Consider the following 23,373-nt stretch of genomic DNA (forward strand, 5'->3'; position numbering starts at 1 on the left):
TAACACTGAAGTACGGAAATACAGATATTATAGTCATCAACCAGATTCAGTTTCCAGTATTAGTATTATCATTATTATCATCATAATACAAGTAGAATAGAAATGGTGGCTTAGATTTAGATCAATATGTTAGATTTCAATTTATATATACATTTGTATTATATATATGTGTGTGTCTGTATATATATGTATATATATACACATATATATATACATATATATAGTTGTAAGTTGGTTTCAGTGTCCAAAGTCCAGCATTGAAGAAAAGCAAGGAAGGATCTATGCTGGGAGGCAAAGGAGTACAGCAGCAGATAACGGACATGAGGAAAGACAGGGAGATGAACTATCAAGGAAAGGAAGAGAGAGGGAGGTGAGTGAGGGGCTAACAGAGGTATACAAAAAAGGCAGAGAGAGAAATCTCCACTTGTGGGTAAACAGCATAGTCGAACAGAGGAGATGACCCTGGAGAGCGAGGGGTACAAATCTGAAAAACAGCAGCAGTGATCGAGGAGGGAGACAGATCGAGGGAGGGGAGATGAAGGTGTGGATGGGTGGATGGATAGATGTAGGATAGGATGGAGGTCAAAACTGAATGTCTGCGTGGCTGCCAGGAAGATAATTTAAGTACTGACGAAGCAACGTATAGCAATACTTTTTGTGTGACTTGTATCAGTGATGATAGGTTGATTAGACGTAGTCAGACTGTCAGACTGTCACAGTCAGGTCGGCCAGTCTTGAGCAATGACTGGAGACAGGATAATGTTTTTGTTATGTCTACATTTGCTTTGCTTTACACATTTGCTACTATACACATTTTAGTACAGTGAGAAATGTCAGACTGTTTAGCTTTTTTCTGGAGTACTTTTTGAATGATTTTGGTAGCTAGCAGCATGTTCAGTTTAATTTTTTTACTTCTGTGATTGAATTCAGTTAGCAACCCTGTCTGCTCCCGTCTCCTTACATTTATAGACTACTAATTTGTTTTCGCAATTACAGTTTGCACAAAATGGTAATTGCTGCCTGAATAACGTCTGGAGGTGTTTCGTGTCTGTGCCGACAAAGAAATGGACCCATGGTTTGCAGTGTGGTCAGTTTAACCTGACAAAAATGTTGTGGTTTCAGTTATAAGTTAATAAAAAGAGAATTGTGTCTTGTCCTTCAAGTTCCAGTTGACTTCACTAATATCTAAAGCGGCTGTAATATACATTTGCAGCTATAACGTGCTTTTCATTTCAAAATCAAATGACAATGTGAAAACAATGTGACGTGAAAGGGCTTGTTTTTTTTATTAAAAAAACAACATTGCTCCACTCTGCTTTGTGGAGTTTTACGGTGGGTTTCAGCTCATTTTTTAGCTGTCTGGCCACAACTGTACTGTTCAGCTGCAGTGATAAAACTCTAACAACCCACTGTACAAAATCTGTTCAGCACCAACAGACATGGATAGCAACTAGCTGCTGAACACAGTGAAGCATTCAGAAGCTAGAGAGTCAAATATTTCCTCCAGACCAAAACAGAGCGACAAGAGAGTGAATATTAGACTTTTGTACTTACATTCATCTGGTGTACAGAAACACAACTCTCAGCTGATGCTAATGTTCTGTAACTGTGGGACGAATAAATAAAGTAACACAGACTTGTTGTTGTCCACAACATCAACTTTAAAGGTGACAGTATATCAATATTGTGTTCACAACTTGTTTACACTGTTCTCAAGAGTTATTGCTGTATCAGCTAAGACCACAATCTCTCACTAACATTAACCAAGTGCTGTGAGTGCCTAATTATAAAATAAAAAAGTTTAATCATACTTTACAATACGATGAGTGGACATTGCCGGTAAAGGTTCAGTATCAACATGTTGAGTTGGCTCATTACGTTGATAAAAGCATATTTTGGGCAGCATTATCTTCCTTTCAAATTGTATTTGCTGAGTGGTAATCGAAAAACTCTAGAAGACATTTGCAACAATATATTGTTTGGTTTATATTGTGTGTTGCATTTGCATAATTTATTTGTTGTGTCAGCTGTTGTGTGACCCTTCAATTGTAAGTAACCAACTTTGTTGCCGTCAGTCATAGCCAGAGGCCGGGGTTGACTATTTGATGCTGGTGAGCATGTCTTTAACATTAGCTAGTAGTTGTGACAAATAAGGTCAAATGATCTGAAGACAAAGTGTAAGAAACAAATGATTGTGGAATGATGGAAAGAGCAGAGCTGTGCGTAACACAGAGTAAGAGAAACGGGCAGGAGAAGCCAATAATTACTGTAACTATAAAACACAGCTTCACAGGGAAAACAAATGTGTGTTGAGCACCTGATTCTGTTATCAGAGTTTAGCGTTTCCCCTTTAAAAAGTCTAGCTTGGCTTTGGGGCAGAGGCTGATCCAAAATCAGTGGCACAGTCAACAGGAGATGTGAGCTCTGCAAGAAGTATTCTTCAAAGCTCACATTGATACAGATCAATGAATCAATGATTGAATCAATGAATGTGTGTATGTGTGGGGCGTGTGGGGGGGGGGGGGGGGGGGTACACATGGGCTTGAGAACACTATTACATGTCAATGATCGACTGCATCTGTCAGCAGAGAATAAAAAAACTTTTGGCTGCCCAAAAACTTGTAGTCAAGCCACAAAGAAAAAGGAGAGGAAAGGATGGATGAGAGGATGGATGAGAGGAGGAAGGGAAGTGAAGAAGCTCGCCATACACTTTGATGTACTGGCTTCATAATTCTCTCGTTTTACCCACAAATAAACGTTCGGTGTCATATTCTTACATCTCTCTAACATTCATCATCCTTCCTCGTCCATCCACAGCGTCCCAGTCTGTTGTCACATGCTCTCTTCTTTTTCTTTTCTCCATCTTATTCACATCCTTTTCTCTTTCTCATGTATCTCTTCTTCCTCCATCTGCCTTTTCCTCCTCATCATCATACTTTCCATCCTCCACCAGCTCCTCCTCCTTCGTTTCCACCCACTGCTGCTCCTTCTCCTCTTCCTCTCCCTCTTCCTCTACATGGGGAACACCAGGAAGCCAGAGAAGGTGGAATATTTCCATCCTCCCATTAAGTTTCCTCTCTCCAGTTTGAGGTAGGCCCGGTCTCCCTTCTCCATCTGGATAAGAACACCATTACTGGCTGCCTCGCGCGTCACATCCTGGTCGCCGGCAAACGCCGATATAACTGGCCAGCCATTGTGCATCAGACTCACCTGGATAAGACATGAGAGGACAGACAGTTTACAGAACGAAAAAGGAAAAAAGAAGAAAGAAACTGAAAACTCACGGACATTTGGTACGACACCCACCCAAAACTCAATTTCAACATCATGATGATGCTTTCATGTGGATTCAGAGTTATGCTTTCAGACTTCCCAGCTGAGCTATAATATAAAAAAAAAACTTTACATGATTTCACAACAAAATATTAGAGAAATGCATGTGGTCGTGATAATGTCAGAATATCTGCAGCTTTGTGCTGTGCAGTCAGCACATCATCAGTGGATATATCGAGCACTTTTTTCAGTTCTTACATTTAGAAGATTTTACAATGACAAAGACACGCGGTGTCTGACTCAACAAATGTTTCAGTGGGGAAAAACATCTTCTTACAAAGAGAAGTAGGTGTCAGTGATACCTCCCCTCCCTCCCACAGACCAGGCAACAGCTTTTATCACTTCTCTTTTGAGCAACAGCAGATTTGTTTCCCCTGCATGCTTCACTAAGAAATGGTTTTATGTCACTCCTGGCACCAGTGCAGCACTTACATAGACTGGCAAAATGTTTGTTAATGCAGGATCACACTTTATAAAACCTGTGAGATTACAGCCCTCCTACGAGCAAACTCTCTGTACCTTCATTAGGAAACAAAAGACACGTGGTTTGTGTTTTACTGCGTTTTAGGAAAGGTTGTACACTCCAAGGCGATGAAGACATGATGACGTTCAGCATCGGAAAGGCAAACTACAGAAAGCATTATTTATTATTTCATCCTGCTTCATAAATCAATGCACTTATTTTATTGTATTTTTGAATGATATGAAAGATATGAGATGCTTAAAGAGCAGAGTTATTAAAGAGCCATTAAATTCAGGGGATCTCTGTTGTAAAGGCTACAATAATGGACAACTGGGTTAAGGAATGATTATGCACATGGTAAAAACTTGTTGGAAATAGGGTATAATAATAATAAGGCTTTATAATAATGTCATCTGACTTCCTACTTTGTTTTCACTGTAATTATTACAGCCTCTAGTATTGGATTGCTTGATTGGATGGATCGATTGCATTAGATAGTGTAGGTGTTCGTGATATTTTGTCCACCACTGTCTCCAGTATAAATGAAGGCTGATGGGGCATTTATGCCATTTTTTTTTAACATCAGTGATGGCGACAGCAAACAAATACTATCTCCTCTACAAAGATACAACCATTACAAACCCTGAAATTATGCCTTCACATGACAAAAACACAGAGAACTGCCTCAAAACAAAATGATTGTGAACACTTGTTTCCCTTCTTCTTAGTGCAGTATTGTGTTTTTGCTGTTGTTAACTGTGCATCCACAGATCACACCCATCGTATGTTAGCAATGTATTTGTTGCTTTACATTATTTTCATAGCTGGCACGGTTTCCACGATTCATCATGTGACAGAAATTCACACTGGAGCTCTTAATACATCAAAAAATATTTTGTTCACCCTCGGAGTAAGTAACTGTAAATCTGTTGCTAACTGATGGAGCACAGTCATAAACATTGCATAATTATACACTTATCCACCTCATTCCACCTGATGGTCAGGAGAGGGAGAGAATGAGTGTGTGTGTGTGTGTGTGTGTGTGTGTGTGTGTGTGTGTGTGTGTGTGTGTGTGTGTGTGTGTGTGTACAGCAGATGGAGAGCCTGTCAAAGTCAAGAGCTCTCTTGGCCAGGCACTTCTCTTAATAGCAAACCGAACATAGCAACTCAGACTCTGTGTGTGTGTGTGTGTGTGTGTGTGTGTGTGTGTGTGTGTGTGTGTGTGTGTTGCTCTGAACAGTCTGCCTGCAAATTTGAGGAAAACACTCTATAGTATACTTCAAATATTTTTTAAATGTTCAGGACGGAAACACAGCGCAGGTCATGGCATTTATTTGTCACAATGTTGAAAATTTAGTTAGTTAAAGCTACAACAAATGTAATAAATATACCTACATATTCATGTGCAGTATGTGATTTATGTACAGTAGCCATTTGAGACAAATATGAGGCCAAGGAGGCATCACCTGGTATGAGATGAGAGGATGTTGTTTTGGTTGTCTGGCCTGAACTTGGCTTCTGCTGAAAACATTTTGCAGCGTGGGGAAAGTAACTCACCTCTTTGAGCAAGATTATTCAACGTCAGACTTTTGGTTTTCAGTTTGATGTTTTGTTTCTTTGTCCCTGTACTGACCCAAGTTTCAAAGTGTACTTGTAGAACAGTGACAGCGTTAGGTCTGAGCCTGGCGGGAACGAGACTGAAGGAATATCTTGACTGAACATGTTGCTTACTGACACGGTCGCACTGTAAATTTCATCTCCTCGTGTATATAGCAGGGATGCACAACATATGACATTCTTGCATATAAACAATAATCTCCCTTGAAAATTCAGATGATAATGATGCCATTAAGACCAGTGCCACCACGTGTCTACACAGAGTTTAATGTAAGTGCAATAATTAGTGTAGGCTTCATTAGGGTCTATCTTGATTGATTACAAACATAAGCCTGTTTGCAACAATCTTCAATTAGTGAGGGAGATGAGCGCAAATGATGTGTTTTGGGGGGAAAATGTGAACAATTCTGTCTAATTTCAGTAAAATCTTTAGTGATGCCTGATGACTGCTAAATTCTAATAGATACAGTAACTATTAAGCACCTCTTTCTTGCAAGATATCAAGCAGAAAGACTTAAAGGAGTCCAGTCTAAAAATATCAGATACTTCCTCCCCCACCCAAAATATCAAGATGAGGCCAATATCCTTAGTTTACAGATGGCAGACACTTAAGATAAAAACAACATTGTATGTAGAGAGGTCCTGCAAAGGTTTCACGTTAGCTTCATTAACCTAAATATATAATATGAAATTGACATATAAGGAAGAGAGAAGAGACGGACGAAACAGAAAGAACAATAGCATAGATGGATGTGTGTAAGCAAACGATGGCAGATAATAATAGAGAGTCAATGGAAAGGGAGAGGATGCGGGATGAAACAAGGGAGAGGAAGGCGTACACAAGAGGAAGACAGGGATGGAGGGGGGAGGGAGGGGGAGACATGGTTCCTGTCCAATGTGCATGTAATGCTTTCAAACAGAGACAGAGATGACAGACAAAGAAAAGCCAGCACTACACCGCTACATCACTCTGTTACCCTCAGACACACACACGAGCACACACACAGATCATGGAGACAAAAAGACAGCCTCTCAACTACCCAACCATTCAGGCAAGTCACTCATGTGGAACTCACACTTAGCTTCTTGCTTCCCCAAACCCATATATTATTTTCCCTTTATACACACATAACACATTCACACACACACACACACACACACACACACACACACACACACACACACACACACACACACACACACACAATCTCTCTTTCACTCAATTACTTAAACAAGTTCCTTCGGCGGCTCTCTCATTTAAGTGCCAATCAGATCTAGAATCTCACCTTTCTGTGCTCATCTGACAGATCTGCAGTGCCCTTGTGTTTTTTGGCTTTTAGCATGTGCGAACCAAGTCAGGACTTTATGTATTAAATGTGTGTGTGTGTATATATATTATATTTATATATAGAATTGTTTACTACAACATGCCACTAAGATGTCTGTGGATATTTGGTGCACAGAGCAGGTAGAACAGTTCTATAATATTTTTCAAAATGGTGCCACACCAGTTGCAGCTAGTTATGGCAGCTTCAGTAATTTTTCTTTGTCTTAATGTGTTTTTCTCATGTTTTTTCTGCCTCTAGTCTCGGTCGATCGTGCATATGTATGGATGTACATGGACTGATAGAGCTGAGCAACACGAATGTACGTAGAGGAAAAATGGGGGCAGAGCAATGTTTGTGAACAGATGGTGTAACCCATCGCACATCAGTATAAAACAGCAGTGCTGCACAAGAGACACTGAGTTAGCTGTTAGCGTTCAGCCATATTATCTTCCGAGGCAGTTCTCCCATGTCATCGTGATAATGGTATACATCCCTCCATCAGCCGATGCAGCAGCAGCAGCATGCAAGCTCCTGCACACTGTGGTCTACTGCTGCAGACATGGCACCCTCAGGCCCTCCTCCACATCCCTTGAGACTTAAATCATGCATCGGTCTTCCACTCTCCCCACCTTCACCCAGTTTGTTAAACACCACAACAGAGACAATCCAAAACTGGACTAATGCAAAACACTGAGGATGCTTACAGTTCATCACCCCTCCCCTCGCTGGGCCGTTCTGATCACAATGTGGTTCACCTGCTCCCTGCATACATACCTTTGGTGAATAAACAGCCACCAACCATCTGGTCAGAGGAGTCCAGTATAGCACTGAGGGACTGCTGCTCTGAAACCACTGACTGGGATGTGTTGTGCAGTCCACACGGGGAGGACATCGACAGTTCGACAACCTGCATCACGGACTATGTGGAGAACACTGTGCCTACCAGGAAGGTACGATGTATCTAAGCAACAAACCCTGGTTGTCCCTGAAACTGAAAGACCTACTGAATGAGAAGAAGAGGGTTTTTTGATTAAGGGATGAGCTGAAAAGGTTGCAGAGGGAACTGAAAAGGGTGATAAGGAAAGGCAAAGACAACTACAGGAGGAAGCTGGAGGAGCGCCTTTAGAGGAACAACGGCAGAGAGGTTTGGAGGGGTCTGCAAACCATCTCAGGCCACAGCAGTGACAGGGGGAGGGGTCCAGAACCTGGAGAGACTGTTTTTCAGCAGATTTGATTCTACCCTTGTTCCTTCCACCACCCACCAGAGCCAAGACCTAACACCGTCACTTCTCCGCGACCACAACCCATCCCACCCCCTGCATGAGACAGTGGGGGGCTTAAGCAGCTCCTTCAGTAGCAGACTACTGCATTGAGTGTGTAAGAAAGAACGCTACCACAGGTCCTTCATCCCAACAGCGGTCAGACTGTTTAATGCCAGCATTGTGTAATGTAGCACTGCGTTGATATTCTCTCTATGAAACAGTATTTCTCAAATGTAATACAACGTATGGCATTAGTAGTTTTACTCATAAGAATATTGGCAATATTATTTTTATGGGCAGTAGTATTTTTATGGCATTTTGTATTTTTATAATCTATTTTATAATAAAAATGTACATAATAGTTGGTTTTTATTCTTTATCCTGCATACAGTTTATCTTGACCCTTCTGTGCTACTGTTTTTTGCTATTTTTGCTTTTTAACCTCCTAGGACCTGGCGTCCGCATATCACATTTTGGGTTGTCTAGACAAAGAGAAATTATTATTATTAAATTATTATTATTAAATTAATTATTAAAAATGCATGCCGTGCAAGAGTTTGGGTCTTAGGAGGTTAATACTTACTGGCTGTAACGACTTAATTTCCCCGGTGTGGGATCAACAAAGTCTTATCTTATCTATCTTATCTTATCTTATCTTATCTTATCTTATCTTATCTTATCTTATCTTGGGTATCATACTAAACTCCTGTCATTTCACATAAGTAGAGTAGCTTGCAAGTCCTTATTTAGAGTCAAATCTGCTACTTTACAATGATCACTGTGATCAAAACACAGCATTTATAACTTTGTAAATCCTCATTAGAGTCTGTAATGTTACATGTGTGTTTATGTGGAGACTTGACAGCTTGTATTCATATCTAAGCAATGAAGGAAATTGCCAGGATGACTTTGAAGGAAAACCTCAAACATCACGTCAAAATGTAAAATTGGCAGAGCATTAACAGAAAGTGGTGCAATTCTGAAAGGGATTCAAATCTCCCTCACTCCCCCCCCCACCCCACCCCCACCCACGTCAGTGTGTGGTGTGTGCCAGTGATGTATAGCTCTAATAAAGCTGTGACAGTGGCTCTGGATGGATCACACTGTGGTCATCACACACACACACACACCTGCCCCCCCCCCCCCCCCCCCCCCCACACACACACACACACACAAAACACACACACACACACACACTGTCAAATACACTCTTACAATTACCATCCATAAGTATAAAAGCTTGATAATACGGCTGCACATCGTGTCAGGCCTCAATCGATCTGCTTTCAGTAACGCATAAGCACCAATTAACTGGCTGAGTAACGGAGAGACAGAGACAGAGAGAGACACAGAGAGACAGAGAGACAGAGAGAGAGAAGAGGTAGAGGCAGAGAGGGGATACATAAAAAGAGGTACGGGGTGAAATGGCAGAAGGTTAGATATGTAAATAGAAGCTGTCCAACGTCTCGGTGCAGCACTTAATGCCAACGACATGACATGACATCCTGTTATTGCATTATCAATTCCTGTCAAGTCGCCTGTCTTGACATGACATCTTTCTCCACGTCTTTATTTCCTGTCCCCTCTGTCTCGTCTTCATTTCTGCCGCTCTTCTTTCATCTCTAGATTTTCTTTTGCTTTGCCTACACGGATCTCTTTCTTGTCACCCCTCTTTCTTTTTCTCTCTTTCTTTTTTTTCCTCTAACATCTCTCTGGACGTGGTGATGGATGCACAGCAGATATAATGATGCCTCCATCTACGACCTGTGACAACCTCTGTCTTTAAAATGTCCAAATTCCCCATCGTGTGACTTTCTTCGGTTACTCCAGGGTCATTCATTCGGGAAATGGGTACACAGTAAAAAAAAAAAAAAAGATAGAAAGAAAAGAAGAAGAAAGAAAGAAAACGAAACTGACATTAATGGATGAAAGACAGGGTTCATGGTTTGGATCTATACAGTGTCGTCTTATTCCATACAGACACCCATGAAAAAGTCACATGTACGAATCCCACAAAATTTTACAAACCCAATTTGTTTGTACAGATAGTGAACGTCTAGAAACTACAAACTGCTCTTATCTTATCTTATCTTATCTTATCTTATCTTATCTTATCTTACACAATTGTTATAGTGGTGCTACTTCTTAATGAACGCTGTCGAACATTCTGCTTAATTACCAAAATCCTGCTGCCAACACTTTTGAGGTGGGAACCAAAGCGATTTCAAGGAACAAATTTTTGCATTCTGGGAAGAAATGTTTCCTGCAGCACAGGCTTTCTCATAGGTCCTGCATCTGGAACATCTGGCCAGGAGATTTTATAAAGGTCAGCTCTGTGTGTTTTCAAATAGCTTTTTCATTTTCAGATTTCCGTTCTTTGTTTGGTATCGTGGAAACCTACACTTGATGATTTCTTTCTTCAGTTACCGCCCTGCAACTCTCAGCGGGCCGTGGCTGTGTTTTGTAACCATTTTTAATAAGCAGTTTTCCATTTGGGATGAAATTTGTACATAAATATGGATTTATAATGCCTGAATATTCTAAATAAATTAATAGGATGTTTGTAGGCAGTGCGCCGGTCAAAATGTTAAATTATCACTGCAATGAGAATAAAGAAAATCTGAATCCGCTGTTTATTTACATTCTATATAGAACGTCATTGTTTCCAAAGCCACCATTATTCCTGATAAATATTACCTTTAAAGCACTCTATCTTGTAATACCATTGGAGAGTGCTATTACAAAGAAAAGACAGTCAGTGTTTCTTCTACTCTTCTGACCCTCCATCACTGCTGCAGCCTCTTCTCCTCCGCCAGCAGAGGCTGTCAGCCATTTATTTTTACCTCAGTGCATCTTATTTTTCATTAGCATGAAGTCTTAGCCCATTAGCGTGAAGAAAAAATAAACGCTCTAAATTTGGAATATTTCATCTAAAAGCATACTCATTTATTGGAGCAAATATCTTTACTTTTCTCAGAGGAATTAGCAGATTTACCATCAGAAATTCACTATCTATAATAAATAACAGAAATTAACTTTAAATTCACTTTGGGGCACCATCCAAGGGAGAAACTGATATCCAACTAATTAATTTAGCCTCAATCTGAAAGTTGTTACAGAGTTCTTGACTTGTGTACAGTGACTGTAATACTTCATGTACAAAAACTCACATTACCAGGTTCTTCATAAATAGAAGGTTTAATACTAACCACACAACTAAAAACTACACACAATAACATATAATTTGTGTTATAATAATATATAATAACTACTAAGCATACACATAAATGAATAAATAAAATGTGACTATTAATAGGTTAAATGCTGCCATGAATAAATACAGCAAACACAGCAATGAAAAATGAAAAATGAATGAATAAGCGACGGGATGACTGAAGTCGAGAATGCAGCAACAAACATTGTGGTTGTGATTGAGACCAGATCAAGTGCGATATCTGGATAAAGATGCATTAATAAGTGGAAACACAGATCAAGTGGATGAAAGATTACACAGTGAAATAAGGTTTAAGGCGCCAGTCAGCAAATAAGAGGGATGGGAAGCCAAAAGAAACAAGCATTTAGAGATCATAACTATATTGATCGGAAATACAAATATTTTGTTTTACACTTCGTAAAGTATTCCTGTTCAGCTTGTGCAGCTGATGTGTCTCTTTCTCTTGCCTGGAGCTTCCTGGAGCTCTCTAGATTTCAGCCATCAGATACCACATGTCGATTCTGACCACGTCTCTCAACAGGCAGCAGGATTATAACCTCTTCAAAACACACCAGCCTGGGTGTGCGGGAGCTACGCTGGCAGCTTTGACTGAATTTGACACAGTTCTGACTTTTCTCCCTCTGATCAGCTCTGATTATATCATTGATCAGACTGGAGCAGAGTCCTCGAACAAGATTTCTTTCTGTCAAGTTCAGTGGACGTCTTCAGTGTGCTGGACGCAGCTTGTGATTCAGGTGATCACTGCACTGTGGAAGTGAGTTAGTCTCTGGACAAACAGACCACCTGCTCACCTGGGACGAGGCTGAAATGCTTCACAATAAATATATATAAAAACAAAGAAAGAAAACACCTACTTTCTCCTCCCTGTTGTTGAGGAATAAGGAGAGCGGCAGCGCCCACTTGCGCACATGCCTGCTCTCTGAGTGTGTTTTGGCATCTCAATCTCAGTAATGTGAACATTTCATTTAATCATTTAAGCCACAATAACTGAAGTGAGGACATAATGAATCTGTCATACACATCAAAATAATATCAAGTAACTTTTAGACGTATATTTGAGGTTCGGAAAAAACAATAGAAAAAACGCTAACAAAATAAAATTTCATCACTTCATTAACGTCACATCTCCCGTGAGGCCAAAGCCGAGGCAGACACGACTCAGACAGTGAGTCCATGTTTATTTCTGACTCTACAGCTACGTTTACACTTGTAGAAATTGTGTAGGCCTACTTCAGAAAACAAGACACATTCTGTTTGTGTGATTTCTGAACTGAAAAGCAAATTCTCCAGTGCAGTGTTAACGTGTGAAGCCAGCGAAAACACACAAGTCTCTCAAGCAGCTGACAAGACAACAGACAAACAAGACACTGTGATAGGGAAAAAACGGCATTAAGACCACATTCATCTCAGGACAGGATCACTGTGAATGATCTGCTATATTGTACATGCAGTATCGCTATATTATTGCAATATATAAAACGTTGCTCTTCGTAACGCATTGTAGCCTATTCATAACTCGAGGTATGGCAAGGGTCCTAAACTACATTTGTCTAACTGCCAGAATTTTTCTAAGCAGACACTGTGAGGGCTAGACTTTAATAATAATAATAATAATAATAATAATAATAATAATAATAATAATAATAATAATAATAATAATAATAAGCGTATTGAGGTCAAGCCTAAATACAACAGCAGGCCAATGTAAAAGTGTCTAATAGACAAACTCTGTGACTCTTTGACGGTCCAGGGGTTATCTGCTGTGATCAGGCCAGAGCATTGCTGTCAGCTCCAGGGAGCTTGGGAGTGAAGTGGTTTTCTGGCAGGTCCATGGAGTAAAGAGTCTCCAGAATAATCTGACTCTATAAAATGGGTAAACTGTGAATTATGAACTTTTGGGCTCATTGCCAGGTGTTGGCAAGCTGACCTCTGACAACTTCAGGGACGGTTCATTCTTTCATTCATAAAAGACAAAAATATATCGCAATCACATCATTCCAAGTGTCATTTCTGAGAACCATGATGGCAGAGAGTCCATCAGAAATCAAGCTTTAGTTCATCTTGATCAGCTTTTTGTAGGAAGTGAATCCAGTATGGATTTGCTGTTGTCTTGGCCTTTTCCTTACTTGCTCTGGTCACCTTGAATTCATTGTTTAAGTGTGTACACAAAGTGGTCTTAGTTTGATGGATTTCTTGAAATCTAATTCAATGAGGTGTCTTATCTAATGCTCTAAATCAGGAGCATGATTTTTAATATCATTTACATGGAATACACCAAAAGAAACTTGGTGGAATATAATTATTTGATGCAACTAGTAAGCATCATGAGATGAAATTCAAAAAGACATGCTTTCATATTATTCTCTTTCAACTAAGAATAAAATGAATCGAATGCTTAAATAAATATTTGTAAAATAATGCTGAGCAAAATACTGTCTTTGTTTCATCACGTCTTTATATTTCATGAAAAACTGGCCACTCAAATCGAGGGTCAAGCTGTTCTGACACGACTTGTCAGCCCTGCCCACTGTGGCCTCCAGCTCCACTTACAGCTGCTCTCTGCCTTCTCCAGGACTGACAGAGCCTGCCAGACAAACTACAGATACACACACACACACACACACACACACACACACACACACACACACACACATCACTGCAGAAGACTTCACTCACTGACTTTTATTCATGATTCATTTCCTGGAGACTCACCCTAACCCTGAACTTAGCCTACCCCGAGCCTTGCCTTAACCCAAGCATTCACCCTAATTTAATGATTTATGTTATGGGAACCCATACAGAAAAACAAAGCACTGATGTCCCCACAACATGAGTACTACATGTCCACGCACACACTGACACACATACAGACAAATGGTAAACGGACTGCAGTTACAATAAATCACCACCCATGATGCAGGCATGCAATGCTCTGTGAACAAGTTTGGAAATTCTGGGCAAACTGGTTGAGGTGAAACTATTTTTTCAGATGTCTGCTGCTGTTGTAATGCTCAGTACTTTCAGTCAGTACTATAATTGGGCAGATTGAACAACATTAAAGTCCACGTTCCCTCCTCCCTGAAATCCACACAGTTGTCTTTCCTCGGTACTCTACAGACCAGACACGATGTGGCAAACCTAATGCCCTGTCTGACTGTACAGGTGGAAATATAATAAAAAAATACTATTATCGTCGGCGATTGTCACCGTAAAGACGGGCATCAGAAGCCTCTACATCAAATCAAGAAACATGAGGTTTTTCTTTTCTTCTGAATACTGCTGGTTGACGAGATCTCCCCAGCAAAACTGCAAATGTCTGGCAGATGTTCCTGCTCTCTGTGCGACCCAGCTATTGACTGGAGGCTCACACAGTCTTCGAAGCTGTTAGCTGAACACGTACGTGGACAGGAATGATTCGTGTGACTGACCAACTGAAAGACTGCGCGATGCTTTCTACACTTCATCCTTTAAGGCATATCCCTATTAATACACAAGCCTGATGTCAGCGCCAGGTTTTTACTTTCATTCCAAAAATAGAATCAACTGAGATTTCCTCTGACCTTTACAACCAACAAAATGTTTAGTTTTTTTGTAATTATTAACCCAAGAATGAGGAGAAAAGTGACTAAGTTAAACGTTGCTTTAGGCCTAAAGAGCAGCTGGAAAGAAATGTCAGTGTTCTTTTTTTGGACTGTGTCTACAGTCCTGATGATTCAGTTTTGTAGGGTCTCGGTAATAATCTTGTTCAATTTAAAAGCAATAATTGTTCAAAGAAAGCTTTTTCTCACACCTCCTCTCTTTCACACATGAGCACAAACCAGGGCAGCTTTCATCAATGTTCTGCCAAACAGAGAGACTGAGCATAGGTTGATGGGATAAAAATGAAAGCAAGCATCTGGCATGCAGACTCTTTCTGTTTGTCTGTGCGTGTGTGTGAGTGTGTGTGTGTGTGTGTGTGTGCGCATGCGTGCAGATGACATAATCTTCACACACACAATGACATAAACTGTAAAAAAAGAAGATGGGAGGCTTTATCTCTGATATCAGTGAACCATACAACACATAAACAACATACAAACAACCCATCCGGTGTCTGTTGAAATATTTCAGTCTGGACCAAAGTGGTGGACCGACCAATCAACAAAGCTAAAAATGACTCTACCTCAGTAACAGACTCGTTTATGTTATTTTAAACAAGCAACTAAAATACTTTGTGTGTTCTGTGTGTGTGTGTGAGGCCTGACAGCTTCCATGATATGTTGTTGTATTTCTAACAATCTCACTTTTCAGTTTGTATTTGTGACGTCCTGTTGGTCCCAAATAGCATATTACCAGTATTATTGAGGCACTCACAAACAACCTTAGAGATTAATACCCCTTTGCTGGACGAATGATGGAGATATTTTAGAGATGAACCTTTAGAGGTTAATTTAGACACCATGAAATATAATTGTCACCTGTAAATTGACACTCATTTACAGGATCTCACTGTCATCTCACAGCCTTTTGACTGATTTCCTGATCAACACTGTTTCAAAGTAACTTAAAATTAAGTCCACTTGTTTAGAGTAAATTATGTGGACAGTCCCTTTGTTATACTTCATCAATCGATCCTGGTCCCAGTCTACAGTTTTCGTTGCAACATTAGTCGAACACACCAAAAACCTGGAAGAATCAATTATTTGATGCAACAAGAAAGCATCATGAGGTGAAATTTACAAAAGACATGCGTCATGTCACTCTCTTCGACTAACAATAAAATGAATCAAATAATGAGATGAAGTGCAAAAATAATGCTGAGCAAAATACTGTCGTTCTTTTATCGCGTCTTTATATCTTGTGAACAAACTGGCACCTCAAACCAAGAGTCATGTTACATCATCGCACTCTGACTCGTCCACCCTACTCATTATGGCCTCTGCCTCAGCTTAAAACTGCAAATCACAAACTGCTTTCCGTCGTTGGCAGCATTGAAACACGCTGCCAAACACATGTCACGTAGCTCGTAGAAAATTTTACATGCTCCCTTCTTCTCCGCTGCCCTTCTGCATCTGCTGAAGCCATGCTGAACCAAGACAGTAGTTCAAATGGCTCTGAGCCACCACACCACACCACTGCATTCACATTTATTTCAAGACGCTCCAGGTAATTGAAAAGTGAGCCTTTACACACGCGTTGATGAGAGTTAAGCACTGTCACTAATGTAACTACAGTTCTGTGAATTCTGTTTGACCCACAGGTGTGTTATTGAGGTATTACCATGTGTCTGTGTGTACAGAGCGACAATGATCTGACAGAGCTGTGAGAGGTAACGGCAAGATTAAACACGAGATTAAGATGAAGAGTTTGATTTGGGCAAAAAAAACAAATCTTTGTTCTTTGTTTGTTTTGTTTTATACTATTATCGTATGTTTAAAATATGGTTCTACAGAAAGGGTTGACTTCTTTGCGTTTAGCCAGCATCTCTGAGTCAGTAGTGGAAAGCTGCACAGGGAAACAGACTGTATTAAATAAACTGTTTGATGATGTCTAAGGGCGTCTGGAGGGGATGTGGCTTTCGCTCAGTTTCATCTCAGTGGTGCTCGATCTGTATCAATGTTTAAAAAGTGTTTTTGAAACTGAATTTGCCAACGTTTTCTTAAAGTGGTGCTTATAGAGCATTTCACTTCATGAAAGCGTTACAACCATTTTAATGAGAAAACAGGCTCATATAACAGTCACACAGCATTCATTATAGATTATAGAAATAATAGAATCATATTGTAAAAAAAAAAAAAAGATGAAAAGAGAGAAAAAAGTTAAATCATTGCAAATATTTGTGCGGTCTGTATGTGTCAAAACAGACATCCACCTACCTGGTCAACATCATTAATAATAACATTTTGGGTCTTTATGTTGTTTACAATGAAACAATGATCTATGTTACACTTTGTTAATATTTTAATAGATGTGATTCTGATGACAAGGAAAACTCTTTGGGAAGCTAATAACAAACTAAAGTAGCTGAATCAGAACCAAGTATTGTGATTAACGTAGTTTATAATAATAATAACAATGTTATTAACACAATTAATAGTAAAACTGATGGAAACATGCATTTGGATTTCAACAGAACATGATTATTTAAACTGAAACTTTGGTATACTAGCAATCTTCTTGTACTACACTTAGCAGGGACAGCATTTGCTGCTCTGAATGAATTACATGACCGAAATGGAGCATGATTTCAAATTCTCAGGAGTATCTCATTACAGCATGAGATGACCCCAGTGACCCGAGTTAACGAATTAAAATGTGCGTATTGGAAACCAAAGTACAAACGTGCTGGGATTGAAAGAGTTGAAATGATTCTGCTGTGCTGCAGACAGATGCAATTACTCTGAGTTAAAATGTAAAATGTGTTTTTACAGCCCAGTACATGAAAGCTAAAATATTTTATTACCAGCTTGAAACATTGCGTCAAGGTTTTCTTCTCTTAACAGGAATATGAAAGGTTTAATACAAACAAAGCATGAAGCATTTTAGGTGTGTTCCTTGTGTAGCTTTCACCATCACAGAGCTGCTGTGACCAGAGGCCTCGTGAGTGCCATTTCTGAATGGTCACATGCTCAAAATACTCTTATAAAATACTGCTTATTCACAGTGCAAAATCACAATAAACAGCACTTTAATAAGACATTACTTTACATCTCTTGGCCAGAAGCTTTTTTTCTTTGAATGACCTTCTCTAAAATTCAGATCCACTGCTCTCTGGAAGGTCATTTTTAAAGCAAATCCAACATCAACTTGACACTGAAAGGCTGATTACTGTGCAGTGCTCAAACAGAAGGCACATTAACCCCTATTGAATGCCTCCTTAGTGACATTATACAGCACAGTTGTCTGCAACAAACAGTAAAAAAGAAAACTGATTTAAAAGCCCACCTATCTATCCAAAGAGCACCTGACGCTGTTGGGCACTGACATCCTACCAGCGCCTCATCTGTCAGTCTGTCTGATCTGCAAGCTCTCAGTTCCAAGCCACGAGTACAAGACGTTCATTTAAGGTGATGGACTTCATTTGTTTCAGAGAGAGAGCAGTGATACATGTAGGAAATGTAAGAGGCTGCAAATGAAATGAAAACCTGTAAGAAGAGGAAATGTGTGATATGTATCTTGCCATGCTTTAGCTCTTCGACAGCCATGCCACTCCTCTCACCCCTCACACAGGCTGATTCCTGCGAGGAAAGGACTGATGATGGATGGAGCAAACTGCTTCTTCTTCCCTTTGTGCATCTACCCAGCATCCACTGATCCATGGCTACTCACTCACCTGCCTGAACCCTCTCGTCTTTTCCTTACTGTCCATGCTTTCTTCTTCTATAATTTGCCCCTCTTTTCTCTTTCTACAGCCCCCCCCTTCAGTTCTCCCACCTTTTGAGTTCTCCATTTGATGTACATTTATTCCATTTCCCAGTTTGTCTTTACTTTCTTTTGTCTCCTTCTCCCTTCCTTCCCCTCTGTCAGTCATTCCCTCTTTCCTTTCCCTTCATCTCTCTTACTGTTACATGTTCCACTTACATTTACTCTCATCCTTTCCTCTCTTTCCCATCTCCGCCATCCCTACCACTCTCCTTTCCCTGCTGTCTCTCATCTCTTGCATGCACCACAGTAGCTGCCTCTAAGGCAATCAAACAGTGGGAGTTTTCAACACAGCAGATGTGCTGGATGGATGGGAGGATAAGTGGAAGAGGTTGAAGGTGAGCAGAGAACAGACTGGATGTTTGGAGGAGAGAGGACAACCTACACCTGTCTATTTCACGTCAGAAACACGACAGGACAGGACAAACAGACGCTTTTTCTCAAGCCATTTAAGCCTAAAGTTTCAAATTAAATCTTGAAATGTTCAATCTTTTTGTGGCTTCAGAGGACTTGACCTCACAGGACTTTGCCCAAACGTGCTGTACACTAGCCTAAAGATCCTGATTGTCAGGCGATTGTCAAAATGACAATTTCTCTGTTTTCCTTTTTTCTCCCTCTTTCCCTCTTTTACTCCGAATGATGTCTAATAACAATAGTGTATTTTCATGGTGAAAGAATGCAAATACACAGCACAAATAACAGCACTAATGTGATGTGACAGGCATTATCACTGTTATGTTCTGCATAATATGACACACCTAATTACCTCACCACCATGAGTTAAGTGTTTGCAATCCATGGCCTATTTGCAATCAGTCACACGAGGATGACTGGAAGTATTCGCCAAGCTTGACACAGCTCTTCCCGCTCACATATTGTCCGCCCTTCTAGTTGTTGATATTGTGGTTACTGCTGCTGCCATGCTTATTAATTAAAGACTCCAATAATAAAGTATAAGTAGCAAAACATAATGCCAAAGCCCCAGGGAGCCAACAGCATAATTACACAACATTTTAATTTGCAAGAGATACATTATAATTAACAGTGTGTGCCTTGTAAAGCAACATCACGTGCGTGTTAAATGAAAATGGTCTCATGAATGCTCAACTTCTTCCTGTCTCTTGACACATCAAACGAATATGAAGAGTACATCTGAGGCACAGTGAAAACGAGATGTTAGCAGGATGAAAGGACAGTTGTGATGGGGCATACCGCAGGCAGTGTGTGTGTGTGTGTGTGTGTGTGTGTGTGTGTGTGTGTGTGTGTGTGTGTGTGTGTGTGTGTGTGTGTGTGTGTGTGTGTGTGAGTGTGTGTGTGTGTGTGTGTGTGAGTGAGAAAAGAAATGGAAAACATGTTAATTGCGCGTAAAACCCATGTGAGCGTGTTTATGAATGTTTGTGTGTAACAGAAAATTAAAATGCCTGTTTGTGTTTGTTGTTTGTTGTTTGTTCTGTGAATGAATGAACTTAATGTTTTGCTCTTCTAAAAATCAAAAATCCCGATTTTCATGGAAAGAGACGAGGAAGGGGACGTCGCTGTCCGCGGTGCTGAAAGCAAAGTGCTGGAGCGGCGTGCCCCTCCTCGCGCTCCGTCCCCCTGCTGGCTTCACGCGCTTAATTTGGCTCAGTCCTCTGTGCATGTATTGATTAATTATGATTATGGGTGGTGGGCGACTAGCTTTCATCTCTTAACACCCGCCTCCGTCGTTGTCTCTCCGGAATGGCATCTCAAACATCTAAAAAAATGGCTTCCAGTAAGGGTGATATTCAACTTTTATAAGGGAAAAAACAGCATGAGTGCGCGTGGTGTGGTCCGCACGCACAGACTCAAACACGCATAAAAAACACACACATATAAAAGACAAACACACGGAAACGCGCTACCTGTATAGTTTGACGGTTGTAGACTTTCACTACGTGGAAGTTAAAACTGTAAATCCCTTTGCGCGGCGCAATGAAGTTACTTCTCTCCTCGTCAAAATTCCTCCCAACGTTTACTAAAACCTGAAAGAAAGAAAGAAAGAAAGAAAGAAAGAAAGAAAGAAAGAAAGAAAGAAAGAAAGAAAGAAAGAAAGAAAGAAAGAAAATTGATGAAATTGCTTTATGCTGTCTGACAGCAGTCACTGTGAGATCACATGGGCGCATAAAACATTTATTATAAGGACATCTCGACAAACATCAGCACTGCATGGCCCACATCTCAAAAGCACCAAATAAACTCATAAGCTACATAATTTTAACATAGTTTATTTTCTCCAATTTCGCAAGAGAACCTGAAACCAAGCCCACATGTCATTATTGTACTTTTTTTTTTTTTAACTTTATTTTATTTTTTTATTTTTGTGTGTTTGATGCAGGACTCTAAAGACCCGGATTGACTGATGCGGTGAAATAAGTCTCTGCCTTTTTTCCGTGTCAGAACTTCCAAACTTTATAAAGGAAGAAAAAGGAACTGAATCTGTCTTTCAAATTAAATTTTAAATTATGCATTTCTGCAGCCAAATGTCTGGTTTTATGGATGGAGGCGAACTATGGCGTGTAATTGAACGGCAGTTTGAGGGAGAATTAACCTTTAACGGCAGGCGGGGAGGACATCACCCCTGCGACCTGCTGTCACTGAATTATTTGGCGGGGTGTCAGTTCCCATATCCCATACTGCCTCCGCAAAAAGTTGAATATTCAAACGGCTCGCCATCCAGGTTGTACTTACCTAACTACTTTGGAAATGTATTATCCACAGTATAAAAAGAATCGTCACCGAGAGAGATTAATTTCCGCTCCCCTTTTACTTCTGCTGAATGGAGCTGCTCTCTACTGTCCACGAGACGATGAACCGAGACACAGACGCTGCAGCGACGCGTCCGTCCACGCGCTGTGGCGGACATCCACCGCCTAATCACACAGCACGCCCCGAGAGTGACTTAGATCCTTATTGCATGTAACCTATTCAGTGTTTTTCTGATCTTATTTCAGATGGGAAAACAGACCACACGGTCTATTTCTCTGGGGGTGATGGCGCAGAAAGAACGACCTGCTTTTGTTGTTTGTTTCTGGTGTTTATGGAAAAGAAGTGTGATTTTATTATTCTTGGGACCATTGACAGTTTTTTGCCATCCACAGGTTATTTGGCGCCTGTCTCGTTCGGCATGCCACACATGAAACACACACACACCCACACACACCACTTCAAACTTCACATTTCACTGATCTGCACCTTCGCCAGGTGGCATTCCTTCAAATGATCAGACCTAAAACAAGACTCACTACAACAACTGTTAAGTTACTTTGCCGCTTTGATTGTTTTCTCCTACCCGGTCGAAGTAGATGACCATGGTCCGGTTGCTCATCTCGGAGGGCTCGTGGTTGGTGTTCCGGACTGCGGAGAACGCCACCTTGGCACTACCCGAGCGCACCGAGATCCCGAGCGCCGTGCCAGTAGGGTCCGAGGTCGGGTTGGAGTCGCACACCACGAGGCATTTCCCCTCAAGGACGATTGGTTCAGTCTCGTTCTGAGCGCGTCCCGGGATCGCCGCCAGCCACACGGCACTGAGCAGGCAGAGAGCCAACATACCGGACCAGAACGACGAACTTCTTCCGTCGTCTTCACGCCTTAAACCGTGGGTCTATTCCCCTTTAAAAAAGTGAGGTAGCGACAGATTCCCGGTGTTCCCCCGATGAACCTTTACACAGCGTGTCTTACAACTAGATGCCTCTCCGTTTTCTTGCAAATAATCAGCCTACAGCAGACACTTTCTTCCCCGCGGAGTCTGTTGGAGGGAAAACCAGACGGTTTGTTTTTCAGGCTTCCCTCCTTTTTTCCGAAAATTACTTCTTTCTTTTACCCAAATATCTCTGCTCGCCAGTCGCCACTTTTCACCTGTTCTTTTCCTTTTTTCTCACTTGTCAGCTTCTTTTCTGTCACTTGGAAACACAATAAGCGGGAGTCGCGCGCGGTGCGGAGGGGCCCTGGACGAGTGACGAGGCAGCAGCACTCATAGCGCGCGGGGGGAGCTCCGTCTGCTCTCTCTCGCACGTTTGAATTATTGATAAGTGAGATATGAGAGTTTCAAACACAAAAGGCTCGAGAGGAAGAGACGGGGCGAGCGAGCGCGAGATGCTCCCGCCCCGGTCCGACTGCTTTTTTTTTTTTTTACAGACCCCTCCCTCCCAGCCATAACGGAGACCCATCTCCGGATTAGCGCGTGCGCGTCTTCGATATTTTCCAATCACTGCGTGACGACCGCCCCCCTCCCGGCCCCTCTTTCTCTCTCTCTCTCTCTCTCTCTCTCTCTCTCTCTCTCTCACACACACACACACACACACACACACACACACACACTCACAGTCCATGTCTCTCTCTTTCTCACTGTCTTCATTTTCTCCCATTTATCTATCTATCTGTCTAATTTCCCTCCCTCACACACACATACTACTGTATTCTTCTTTCTCGTCGTCTCTCTCCTCTTCCTCTCTTCCTCGCCTCACACAAACACACACACACACGCACACACACACACACACACACACACACACACGCACGCACGCACACACACACACACACACACACACACACACACACACACACACACACACACACATTGTCTTCTCAGCAGCTTACAGCTGAACCACATAAAGCAGCAGCAGTCCTGGTGATGAAGGAGGCCTGTAAGATGAACACACATGCTCGGTCCACACCTCCTGTGTGATGTGCTTCTGCTCCTCATCATCATGATCA

General features: G+C 41.1%; 1 protein-coding gene across 1 annotated transcript; it reads right to left on the minus strand.

Moving 5' to 3' along the window:
* Positions 1 to 910: 910 nt before the first annotated feature.
* On the minus strand, positions 911 to 22,917 carry cbln1 (cerebellin 1 precursor). Its single transcript, XM_070973208.1, has 3 exons — positions 21,950 to 22,917; positions 20,523 to 20,642; positions 911 to 3,210 (listed from the first exon to the last, which is right to left on the minus strand). Exons 1-3 carry the CDS (start codon positions 22,205 to 22,207, stop codon positions 3,013 to 3,015), a joined length of 576 nt encoding a protein of 191 aa, XP_070829309.1. The 5' UTR covers positions 22,208 to 22,917; the 3' UTR covers positions 911 to 3,012.
* Positions 22,918 to 23,373: the final 456 nt, after the last annotated feature.

Source organism: Chaetodon trifascialis, chromosome 10 (genome assembly GCF_039877785.1).
Source record: "Chaetodon trifascialis isolate fChaTrf1 chromosome 10, fChaTrf1.hap1, whole genome shotgun sequence".
Classification (NCBI taxonomy): Eukaryota; Metazoa; Chordata; class Actinopteri; order Chaetodontiformes; family Chaetodontidae; genus Chaetodon; species Chaetodon trifascialis.